This window comes from Bufo gargarizans, chromosome 5 (assembly GCF_014858855.1).
Source record: "Bufo gargarizans isolate SCDJY-AF-19 chromosome 5, ASM1485885v1, whole genome shotgun sequence".
Lineage (NCBI taxonomy): Eukaryota > Metazoa > Chordata > Amphibia > Anura > Bufonidae > Bufo > Bufo gargarizans.
In genome coordinates, this window is record NC_058084.1 from 86,245,475 (window position 1) to 86,257,638 (window position 12,164).

A 12,164-nucleotide genomic window follows, 5' to 3' on the forward strand; every position below is an offset into this window, starting at 1 on the left:
CGAGCAATGTATAATGTGATGGAAAAATGAATCCAGCCAGCAAAGGAGGCAATATGGACAATCACGATACATTAGGAAGTGCATTGTATTCACTTTCTCTACATGATTAATTAATTAATAAAATTCTCGTTACATCAGGCAAAACTGAACAATTTATCAATTGGATTCCTTTAATAAAAAACGCTCTTCCTGAGGAACGCTGTCCCCCAGTGCTAAAGAGGCTTGTGCCACAAATCTGCCGGGTGCGACTATAGCCCGATACGTAAGCGTATACATTCATGTGGCGGAACGGATGCTCGCAGTGTGAATTACCTGTGGGAAATGGGCGATTAGGTGGTGAGAAATCCCCATCGTATTGTGCACATAATCAAAGGTTTCGGTAAGTTTCCTCTTGTTACCCCCTAACATCTTAGGAACCCTCAGCGCAATGTGCTGTATTTCATTTTTACGAAATCCAAATTCGATTTCAAATACCTACAGAGTGAACAGAAATGCATCATGGAGAGAGGGCAGAGAGTGACTAAAAGCAGCATAATACGTAAAAAAAAAGCAATGACGCTAAAAAGTAAGAAACGCACATTGATGGCCGAGAAGAGAGGTGATCACTTCTACACGTCATCCACCTATTCTCTTAAGAAAGTAGCCTGAAGTACTGTAGTGGCGCCCCCTATGGATGGATGTTCTCTGTACTGGATGGCGAAGGCAGTTATTATTTCTGAGCTTTAACACAACCAAATGGACCTGAAAAGCATTAGCCAGAAAATGACTCACAGCCTTGGGGGAATGCTGTGGGCATGCTCCATGACATGGGGAGGAGGTAGCGAACAACTACTGATAATGGCAGATCTAGTGTCCTTTGTAAAGAGGCGTTTCCTGTAATTGTAATCCTGTCTGCGATGATAATGAGATGACTGATGAGAATCGATCTCTACAGAATAGGAGGAGTCAGTCTATAGAGGGATCAGTGCTCAAGACTACTCTTTATGTGACTAGATGTCCTATGAATGCTAGGCTGCACAGACTTCACAGCTTCAGTTCATTTACCTGGACATTTCCATCAGACGGGGGTCATTTTTATTCAATATTCATAGGAAATTATATATTTTTTTAGAATTTTTGCCAATATTACGCCATTGATAATAAAACACAAAACATTAAATTTCTGTAGCAGTCCGCATAGAGAGAGAAAATGTCTATACAGATAGGTGACCTATTGTCAGTTTACTGCTGCTGTGAGGGGAAGGGGATATCTGAAAGGTAATCATCTTCATCACAGTTAGCATAGAATTAGGATAACAGTATGACAGCTCCTTTGTTATCTTGCTGAGCCTATATAAAGATGTCCACAGGAGAGCATTTGTCCGAGGCACTAGCATTTGTCTGAGGGGCTCCCTCTGGTCATAGAGATGGTCTGACAGAGGGTTAAACAAAGAGGAAGTTAGAGAGCCCTGATAGGGAATAGAATAATACATGGAGGGACTACAAAGAAATTATATCCAGTAAATCACCCACCTGCTTTTTTTTTTTTTTTTACATAGAACATTCACATATACAGTATCTTGTAAAAGGGGTTATCCAAAGCTGTAACCCCCCATTCCCCAATGCCCGCCCCCTCATACAGAGAATACTTACCTGGTCCCCGACGCCTGTGTCCTTCTGGTCCCCTCCACGGCCGTCACTGCATCTCCCCGTCGTGCAGATCACAACATCCGGTGACGTGGGGTGCAGCCAATGGCAGGCCGCTCCCTGACCTGCTCCCCTTGCTTTATGGGTGGCCTGCTATTGGCTGCACCCCACGTCGCCGGATATTGTGATCTGCACGACAGGGAGATGCAGTGACGGCTGTGGAGGGGACCAGGTGAGTATTCTCTGTATGAGGGGCCCAGACATTGTGTGCGAGTGTGGTGTGGGGGGTTTACAGCTTTGCATAACCCCTTCAATATGTGATAACATTTTTTTGGGTGGACGTGTCCCTTTAATCTCCCTCCTCTGCCTCCGTCTGTGAAGGACATATACTATATTCCTTTATTGTAATTTGTTTATCACTTTTTCCACTAGTACCAGTGACTCTCCAGTATCGGATAATGTGACATAACAGGGCGATGCACTGCCCATCCTCCTGCCCCTATAGTCACCAATGTTGGTCCAACCGAGAGCAGAGGCAGTGGAGTGTCCCAGACTACTGCAGCCTGAAGAGCTTGTGGTCATTTTGGAGCATGTAACAGGGACCCGAAAGAGTCAGATCCGTGGCAGGGCACGGGCACCTTATCTATGCATTCCCCCCGGAGGGACACCTTAACTGACCTCTTTACCCCTTATATTGGGGTGGTTCCTTTGCCGGCCAATAGTACAGAAGAGAATTTCTGGCCACTGGTGGATTTAAATTAGTTATTTTTGTAATTTTTATAATTTTTTTTGACTACTTTACAAATCTGATATTTTACAACCTCCCCAAACACAGAAGCGAAACTGATCAACTCGTGCCGCAATGACGAGAGAAGTGAAGAGACTTGAGGGCAGCCTCCTCTACCTTCAGATTGTCTTTTATAGGTTCAAGGCTGCCGGTCATAATCCTTGGAAGACGTGTTACCAATTCCCGAGTCTGCACAAAGGGTGAAAGAAAAGAAATAGCAATGTCATCTCATCTATACCTTCTGACTAACAATGGCTATAAAGTCATTACATTTAAAATCCAGCGTTTTTGTAATATATGTTAATTTTCCAGTCCGTGCAAATAAAATAATCTAAATTAGGAAGTGCAGTAAATCTCCTGTGGCGGCCATTGTACTCCGCTCAGCCGAATAACACACAAACAAACTGCCGAATGAACAGACCATTGGGTCTTCAAAGTACAGAACAGAGACACAAAGGAAACATAACAGATACAGATCCATCAACAGCAGCGCAGGAGTCTTTCACATTGGCGTTACCGGTCTCCGGCAGGCTGTTCCGGCAGAAGACAGCCTGCCGGAGCTCTCTGGACCCGGCGTAGATAGAGGTTACAGCAATGGCCGCCGGCCCCATTGACTACAATAGGATCTGACAGAGATCCATCCACTTACCTGGCATATATGACGGGATTCGGCCAGACAGAAACCGATGCGTGAAGCGGTTTTTGTCCAGCTGAATTCTGGCATACTGATCTCCGCCGGATCCCATTACAGTCAATGTGGCCGGAAAGCACTGCGGTAACATCCGGCTACGGCCTGTTTCACACTTGCGTTGTTGTTTTCCGGGACTGAGATCGGGCAGAGGATCAATACAGGAAAAAAAAACGTTTCCATTTTGTCCCCATGCATTCTGAACGGAAAGAGATCCGTTCAGGATGCATCAGGATGTCTTCCGTTCCGGCAGCATTGCATTTTGTGACCGGACACAAAACCGCTGCAAGCTGCGGTTTTGCGTCCAGTCATAAAAACGGATGCGGCACTGAAAACAATGCAAGTCAATGGTGCCGGATCTGTTTTTTTAGGTCACCCATTGACTTTCAATGTATGTAGTGACGGATCCGTTTTTTCCCCGTTTAGATTTCACACAACTGGATGCATCTTGATGTGCACAATCAAAACTGATCCTGCTGGATCTCAATACCGGAATTAACAACGCAAGTGTGAAAGTGGCCTATGCCAGATCCAGAGATCCCCGGCAGGCTGTTCTCTGCCGGAAGAGCCTGTGGGAGAGTAACACTAGTGTGAAACTACAGCGCATGATGGGAGTACAGTACAATAGATCCGCAATCAGACAGGAACTGAATACTATGGTGCAGTCAGTTTGGGTCAGGGAAACCGCGGTCAGTCCGGGAGACGCAGCCCACACATAGGCCGTGTTTCACGGACCAAGTGCGGTCATGTGAATCAGACCTAAAAAGATAAAGATTTATTTATTTTTTTTAATAAAAAGCTGAGCAGAGCAGGTTTTTTTTTTTATCTTAACCCCTTGAGGCCCGGGCCAAGAACAGTTTTCAAAAATTTTCAACTTTCATTGCAGCACTTACAACTTTTAGAATGATTTTTTTTGTTTTTGTTTGTTTTTTGTGGGACAAGTTGTACGTTTGGAAGTGCCATTGCATCGACATTTTTTTATCTTGGGGAAAAAAAATGCAATTTATTTATTGTGCAGGTTTGTTTAGTTTTGACGATATACGTGTATATTACTTTATGTTTTATGATACAGTTTATTGCAAAAAAAGGTGTTTTTTTCCACTGAATTCACAGCTATCCTCGGTGTAAACTGACATGACGTGGACTTCAAATCTGCACTGCAGGTACATTTACGCTGCAGATTTTTTATTTTTTATTGCAACACGTGGATGAGATTTTTTCTACATTTCATCCACTTTACAAGTATTGTACAACACAGTGGATTTGCTGCATGAAAATATGCAGTGTATACGCCCCGTGTGGACACATCGCCATTGCATGGTTTCACGTCACAATGCGGCCAGATGTTACACGTTGGCCAACGAGAGATTATAAAACGTCCTAGAAACACTTTTTTGTTGTGGTGTTTAACACAGTTAAAGCTTTTTAGCGCTAGTCCCTTGGCGTTCTTTTTAATTTGCCGTATGCTCTGCACGTGATGTTTTGTCAACATTTTCCCAGTGACTTCTGTAAAAAAAAAAAAAAAAAAAAGTAGTGTATCTAAAAATGTTCGGATGCGGACAGCATTGTGTGTGCTGTCCGCATCCGTATGTCCGTTCTGTGGCCCCGCAAAATGAAATAGAACATGTCCTATTCTTGTCAGTTTTCGGAACAAGAATAGGCCGACCCATTCCGTTCTGTAAATTGCGGAATGCACAAGGACGGCATCTGTGTTTTGCGGATCGGCAATTTGCAGAACACAAAACATGGCGCGGTCGTGTGCATGAGCCCTAAACCTGTGGTCATGTAAGGGCTTATGCATACGAACGTATTTGGTTTCCGTGTCCGTTCAGGTTTTTTTTGCACCTCGTATGCGGAACCATTCACTTTAATAGGGCTGCAAAAAAATAAAAATAAAAAAATAAAATCGGAAATGACTCCGTGTGCATTCCATTTCAGTATATCTGTTCCCCAAAAACATAGAAGATGTCCTATTATTGTTTACATTACAGACAAGGATAGTACTGTTCTATTAGGGGTCAGCTGTTCCGTTCTGCAAAATACGGAATGCACACGGACGTCATCCGTATTTTTAACGGATCTGTGTTTTGCGGACCGCAAAATACATATGGTCGTGTGCATGAGCCCTAAGACTCATACATAGTTACTGCGGTGTCTTGTAACGAGCTGAGCCCCTGTGTGATCATCACACGGCCAGGACACGTTTTTATCCCCTGAACACAAGCTACGAAAGTCGTATTGAACGCTAGCAAGCAGAGATCTTTAAAAAAACTGTGAGGAATTGATACAGAACGTTTCCTAACTTTTCCTTTTTTTTTTTTACAATGGACTAACTTTATTTGCTGAAACCAGAGCGCCCCTTTAACATCACGGCTCATGAGACACAGTTAAATTAGGGTAATAGCGAGACAGCGTGAACTTGCACGTATTAGGTCATTTTTTGTAAATGATCCGGGGCGGCTGTAGGTGGCGCTGTACACCAAAGCGTAGGACAAGTCAAACAGGAAAAGCAAACACGACAAGTATCTAATGCCAACACATTCTTACCCTCTCGCCACTGAGTCCCAGTTCTTTCTGAAAGAAGCCCAGGCGGTTATCCAGTCTTTCCACAGAAAAGTTGAGTAAATAGGGGGCGCGGGAGATCATTCTTGCGATCGCATGCCTGCTGAATTTTTTAGAGCTCAGGTAAGCCACCCTGCAGAGATAAGAGCCCAGCTGATTACCTGTGAGAAGCTGCTCGCCAGAGTCAGACACTTACAATGAACTATACAAATAGAATGCGTTTCAAGCTGTTTTTAGCACAGAAAATATGAATGAATGCAGTGAAAATGTATTATGATGATGCATCACCGTTCTGATCCACGTGCAAGGACAGGACTATCGAGAGGGCCACTTCCCTCAAATACAAGTGACTCTTCAATACCTACAGATATGGATGTATTCTTTCATATCCTGATAGAGACAGTTCAGATTGATGCTGTATACAAAGTTGCATTCTCATAGTTTCCAGTGATCCCGGGTACTGGGCGCTGAAGACAGGGGGAAATATCCCCCAAAGTGGATGGACATGGGATGAGACTGGTCATTACCTGGGTGGATCTTAAAAAGCATTGTTCAGCAGAATCAACCTTATTAAAGGGGTTATCCGAGACTATAAAAAGCTCCCCCATATGCCGGGCCCCTCGCGCCACTCCCGATCCCCGCACCGCCACTGCTGCTTCTCCCCGTGCGTGGATGAAAACATCCGGTGTCGAGCGGGGTACAGCCAAGGGCAGGCGGGGACGAGTCTCCCTAGCATCACGGGTGACTCTAGGGAGGCTTGTCTCCGAACCCGCCTGCCGTTGGTTTCTCCCCCCAACACCGGATGTTTTCATCCACGCACAGGGAGAAGCAGCAGCGGCGGTGCGGGGACCAGGAGCGGCGCAGGGAAGTAGAATCAGTGCGAGGGGGGCTTTTTATAGTATCTGATAACCCCTTTAAACCAGGCATGCTGTTCGGTAGAGTTGATCATGCTGATTAAAATGATACCAGTCTTATAAATAAAAAAATGGAGGTCTGAGCGGGTGTTCTGTCCGCACATCCGGACTGAATCCTGACTCATTTCAATAGGTCTGTGCACATGAGCATCATCTTTGCGTTCAGGAAAAATGGCGGCGTGTTCTATATTGTTTTTTTTTTTTTTTTTTTTTTCACGCAGCTCTGGCTCCATAGACGTGAATGGGGCTTGTGTGAAAAAACGGAAGACATCCGGATGCAATGCACTTTTCACTAAGGGTTGTGATGTAGATGTAGATTCTTATTCTTCAGTTTTTCACCATGCCCGTGAAAAACTCATAAAAAACTAATTGCATCTGAGCATTAAAGGGAACCTGTCACCCAAAAATCGCCTATTAAGCTGTTTACAGTACCTTATAGTGCTGTATACTCGTTTCTTGATGCACTTTTTGTTCGTTTTCCCGCATGTCTGCTCATTCAGAAATCGATGTTATATTCAGCTGCTGCCCCGTGCTTCAAGTCAGGCTTGAAGTCACGGGGGCAGCGGCCTCGGCGTCTTACATGGCCCTCTCCCCGCCCCCTGCCTCTGTTACTGACAGCCGAACTCCGAATCCGGGACCGCGCTCAACGGCCGCATGCGCAGTAAAGGGCGGCAGGAGCGCGGTCCCGGCTGCCGCGCGTACTACGCGCCGTCTTACTTTCGCCGCACTGCGCATGCGCCCGACATCCTGTATCAAACGCGCCCGCGCCCGGCATCTGGGCGCGGGCGCGTTTGATACAGGATGTCGGGCGCATGCGCAGTGCGGCGAAAGTAAGACGGCGCGTAGTACGCGCGGCAGCCGGGACCGCGCTCCTGCCGCCCTTTACTGCGCATGCGGCCGTTGAGCGCGGTCCCGGATTCGGAGTTCGGCTGTCAGTAACAGAGGCAGGGGGCGGGGAGAGGGCCATGTAAGACGCCGAGGCCGCTGCCCCCGTGACTTCAAGCCTGACTTGAAGCACGGGGCAGCAGCTGAATATAACATCGATTTCTGAATGAGCAGACATGCGGGAAAACGAACAAAAAGTGCATCAAGAAACGAGTATACAGCACTATAAGGTACTGTAAACAGCTTAATAGGCGATTTTTGGGTGACAGGTTCCCTTTAAAAAAAAAAAAAAACACGCTGAACGCAATCACAGACAAAACTGATAGAACTTGTGTGCAAAACCATCAGTTATTTCATGAACAGATCCTGACACAATCCTTAGTTTTAATGCACCGAGAGGCGGGGTGCGGACCCTCTGTGCTCCTCAGCGTTCCAGTGCTGGCCCAAGCCCATCGCTGCACTGAAGACCTCATCTTCATAAAGAATAGGGAACACCACAACCGATTTTCACAAGACAGCCATCATTTTAATCAGCAGAATCCACCCTGCCAGGCGGTATTACTGGTCTAATGGTGTTGATCCTGCTGACAGGCGCTCTTTTTTCCTTAAGATACCGGAGGTTTTTTTTGTTTTTGCATTTTCATTTTTCTTCCCTGTCTTCCCGGAGCCATATTTATTTTCTTTTTTTCATTGACATAGCCATATGAGGGCTGAGTTGTACTTTCTTTCTATAAGCTCTGACTTGATTGGGCACCTGAAAGTTTCTAATATTTATCAGGTCTTATGGATTATGGCTAGGGAGGAGTGAATCGAGTTCGGATGAAACATCCAAAGTCGATTCGCATAAAACTTTGTTTCAATACTGTATGGAGCGAGCGCTGCGTACAGTATTAGAATGTATTGGCTCCGATGAGCCAAAGTTGTTACTTCGCAAAGTCTCATGAGACTTCCCATATAAAACTTCAGAAATTGATTTATACTGTAAAAAATAATTTCCCGAACTTGGGTTCGGTTCCAAGTGGTATGACTCTATGGTCATCACAACTAATACTGTGTATCATTTCTGGAGTACTGTAAATGATAGTATGTGAGCTGCATCCAACAATGTTGAGCTAACCTAGATCTGGTTTAATTGTGAGAGTTCATGCAGCTCATGCCTCCATCTTCCCACGTAACCTCCGGCTGAATGTCAACATGGGATTTTTAGGTCTGAAACACTGTGGCGATTTATTTCTCACAAGGGTATTCAAGGATTTTGCCATTGATGGCTTATTTTCAGGATACACCATCAATATCTGATGGGAGCAATGCTGCTGCAACCAGCTATTTCACAATGGACGGTGCTGTGTAGTTTTGCTGACTTATGGAGCCAGAGCCACTACAGAACAACTGATCGGCAGGGGTTCAGGGTGCTGGAACCCCGATGATCAGCTGTGTAGCTCTGGCCATTAGTCAGCAGTCAGCTCTGTCCACTGTGTAGTGGACAGAGCTCGTTACTGCAGCATTGCTCCCATTCGATTCAATGGAAGCAGCAATGCAGTAACCAGCTCCATCTGTTACACAGTTGATGTAGCTGTGATGTTCCTGCAGGGCAGGATGTCAAACCTCTGTCAATCATATCCTGATGGGCTATGCTGTGGTTAGGCCATCAACAGTAAAATGATGGAATACCATTTCAATAGTTAATCTTTATAGGGGTTTGAGCTCTGTTTTTCTGATATAGAGTTTAAAATTATTATTTATTATTAAAAGCGCCATTCATTCCATGGCACTGTACATATGAAAAGGGGTATACATACATAATACAGACAATTGCACTAAGCATGAACCAGACGAGTTACAAACTGGTACAGAAGCAGAGAGGGCCCTGCCCGTGAGGGCTTACAATGTACATGGTCTGGAGGAAGGACACAGTAGGAGAATTCCCAACATACCTACAGATTTAAAACAGGATGGCAGCCACTAGAGGGCACATGGAAGCTTTACTGCAGCCTGAGCTCAATGTATGCAGTAGGCTCTTAAGCTCCCTCTAGTGGTGACTGCAGGTAGCAAGTATGTGGTCTCTCTAGGGGATTTGAAACTCTGTATAAGAAAAACAGAGCTCTAACCCCTATAAGGTTAGTTTATAATAAAAAGGAAAATAATTTTGAACCAATTAAAAAAAGTTAACTGTTTTTGCGGGGCGGACAATCATTTTGAGCTCAGTCACATATAACAGGCTTAGGAAGAGGCCGCAGCTCTTCAAACAGCTGCCAGGAGTCAGACCTCCACTGACCAGATACCGAAGACCTATCCTGAGAACAGGTCATCTGTATTAAAGACTCTGCATGAACCGAAGTCACGTATAAGCTTTGTCTCACAAAATCTGCTTTCATGGACCGAATTAACAAAGGACTTGTAAAACAAAGTATGAGCCCATCATGCAGTTGTTTCAAATACCTCAATTTGGAAATTCCTCTGGAAGGGGTTAATAAACCGACTACTATTTCCTAGGCATCATCATGTAAGGGTACTTTCACACTAGCGTTTTTCTTTTCCGGCACTGAGTTCCGTCACAGGGGCTCTATACCGGAAAATAACTGATCAGTTTTATCCCCATGCATTCTGAATGGAGAGTAATCCGTTCAGGATGCATCAGGATGTCTTCAGTTCAGTCGTTTTGACTGATCAGGCAAAAGAGAAAACCGTAGCATGCTACGGTTTTCTCTCCGGCGAAAAAAACTGAAGACATGCCTGAACGCCGGATCTGGCATTGTTTCCCATAGGAATGTATTAGCGCCGGATCCGGCATTCAGAATACCGGAATGCCGGATCCGTCGTTCCGGCATGCGCATGCGCAGATCGGTAAAAATGAGAAAAATGTACAAGACGGATCCGTCGGTCCGCATGACAAGCGGAGAGACGGATCCGTCCTTGCAATGCATTTGTGAGACAGATCCGCATCCGGATCCGTCTCACAAATGCTTTCAGTCAGCAGCAGATCGGCGGATCCGGCGGCCAGTTCCGACGACGGAACTGCCCGCCGGATCACACTGCCGCAAGTGTGAAAGTAGCCTTAATAAGTGGCGGTTGGCAAATATTTTCGCCCAACTCAAATTTCATCAGTTGCCAGGCCATAGGCAAACTGATTCACCAGCGAGAAGGCTGGCCATACATGAGAATCCCGTCGGCTGACTTTCTCTCGGAACCCGTCTGCCGAGTGTGCATGTGAAAGCTGCTGCCAGACACCTCTGATGGCTGCTATCTCCTCAAGAACAAAAGGATTGGGTAAATTGAAATCCAACTGTCCAATCCTTATCTCCCCTAACATCTGCTGATGAGGAGCAGAGTAGGAATCCCACACACACTAGATCAGTGATGGTGAACCTTTTAGAGACCGAGTGCCCAAACTGCAACCAAATACCCACTTATTTATCACAAAGTGCCAACACGGCAATTTAACCTGAATACCAATATCATATATCTTCCATGTACTTTATCATTTAGCTATAATAGCTTAATATCTACATTCAGTGCGCTGCCTGTGCTGTTCATAGTGCATCCTGTGCTGATGAATGGCAGGAAAAGTCTAAAATATATTTGTACGCCATAGACTTTTTCCAAGGCGTGGGTGCCCACAGAGAGGGCTCTGAGTGCCACCTCTGGCACCCGTGCCATAGGTTCGCCATCACTGCACTAGATGGTAGGTCCACCTAATACTACCTAATACTGCACATCTAATGGCCAGCTATAGATTGACAATAGAAAGCACATGACTAATAAGGCTGGCACCGCTAAGCCCTGTCATTAGGTGCCTCACACCCATATATCATAATAAATCAAGAAAAAAAGAAGGTGTGTAGTAGGCAACGAATAGATCAAATCCTGTCTGAATCAATAATGTCACTACTTCCTTTGCAGCACAAAAGATAACACACTTAAAGGGACACTACTATCCACATATTCTCTCACATTTTAACAGCCAATAGGCGAATATCCTGTCATTTTTATCCCCCCCCCCCCCAAAAAAATTTTTTTAAAAAAAATGGGAGGATGGTTTTCTGGATATACCGTTTTTTCCCCACACCATAAGACGCACCTAGGTTTAGAGGAGGAAAATATTTTTCATCACACCTCAGATCAGATTACCCAATCTTCATCAGACCCCCCACAACTGTCCGCCAATCCTCATCAGACCTCAGATCACAACTCCATTCTTCATCAAACCACCATTAGACCTCACAAAAAATATTAAATAAACAAACTCACCTCTTCTGCTCCGGAGGGCGCACTCGTCCCACACTCGCCGCTCCCTGGTCTTCAGCTGGCGCCTCGCTGCACTGTGACCTGACATTGCAGCCAGATCACAGCACATAGCGTGGCACCGGCAGAAGAAGACCTGGAGCAGTGAGTACAGCCAGCAAAAGGAGCACTGTACTCACCGCTCCCCAGTCCTACTGCGTACTGTGAGCGTTTTCATAATGGAAGCACTCACTAGCATTCGCCATTTTCTCTTCACTTTTTTTTTGGGGGGGGGGGGGGGGGGAGGAGTACCTATTATGGTGCTGACTGGAAATAGAGTAATTTTTTCAAGTCATTCCGTGTCATCCAGCCATCTTGTCTTGGCTCTTTAACTTCCACCTTTGTTTGGACTTTTGGCACAGCAAACAGCCTCGCTAGACTTTCTCAGTCAGACCATTCACTGCGAGCAGAGAGCTCCCCC

General features: G+C 45.5%; 2 protein-coding genes across 2 annotated transcripts in view; one reads left to right on the forward strand and one right to left on the reverse strand.

Annotated features, from left to right (window-relative positions):
- Positions 1 to 12,164, reverse strand: part of MTERF3 (mitochondrial transcription termination factor 3) — a 49,106-nt gene that overhangs the window by 2,250 nt on the left and 34,692 nt on the right. Inside the window, exons 5-7 of the mRNA XM_044293203.1 lie at positions 5,649 to 5,796; positions 2,531 to 2,602; positions 313 to 474 (exon numbers count right to left, since the gene is read on the reverse strand). Coding sequence (XP_044149138.1) covers positions 313 to 474; positions 2,531 to 2,602; positions 5,649 to 5,796 — 382 coding nt within the window. The remainder of the gene's footprint in view (positions 1 to 312; positions 475 to 2,530; positions 2,603 to 5,648; positions 5,797 to 12,164) is intronic.
- PTDSS1 (phosphatidylserine synthase 1) overlaps positions 5,652 to 12,164 on the forward strand; it is a 101,287-nt gene continuing 94,774 nt past the window's right edge. Inside the window, exon 1 of the mRNA XM_044293202.1 lies at positions 5,652 to 5,786. The gene's annotated coding sequence lies outside the window, so the exon portion shown is untranslated. The remainder of the gene's footprint in view (positions 5,787 to 12,164) is intronic.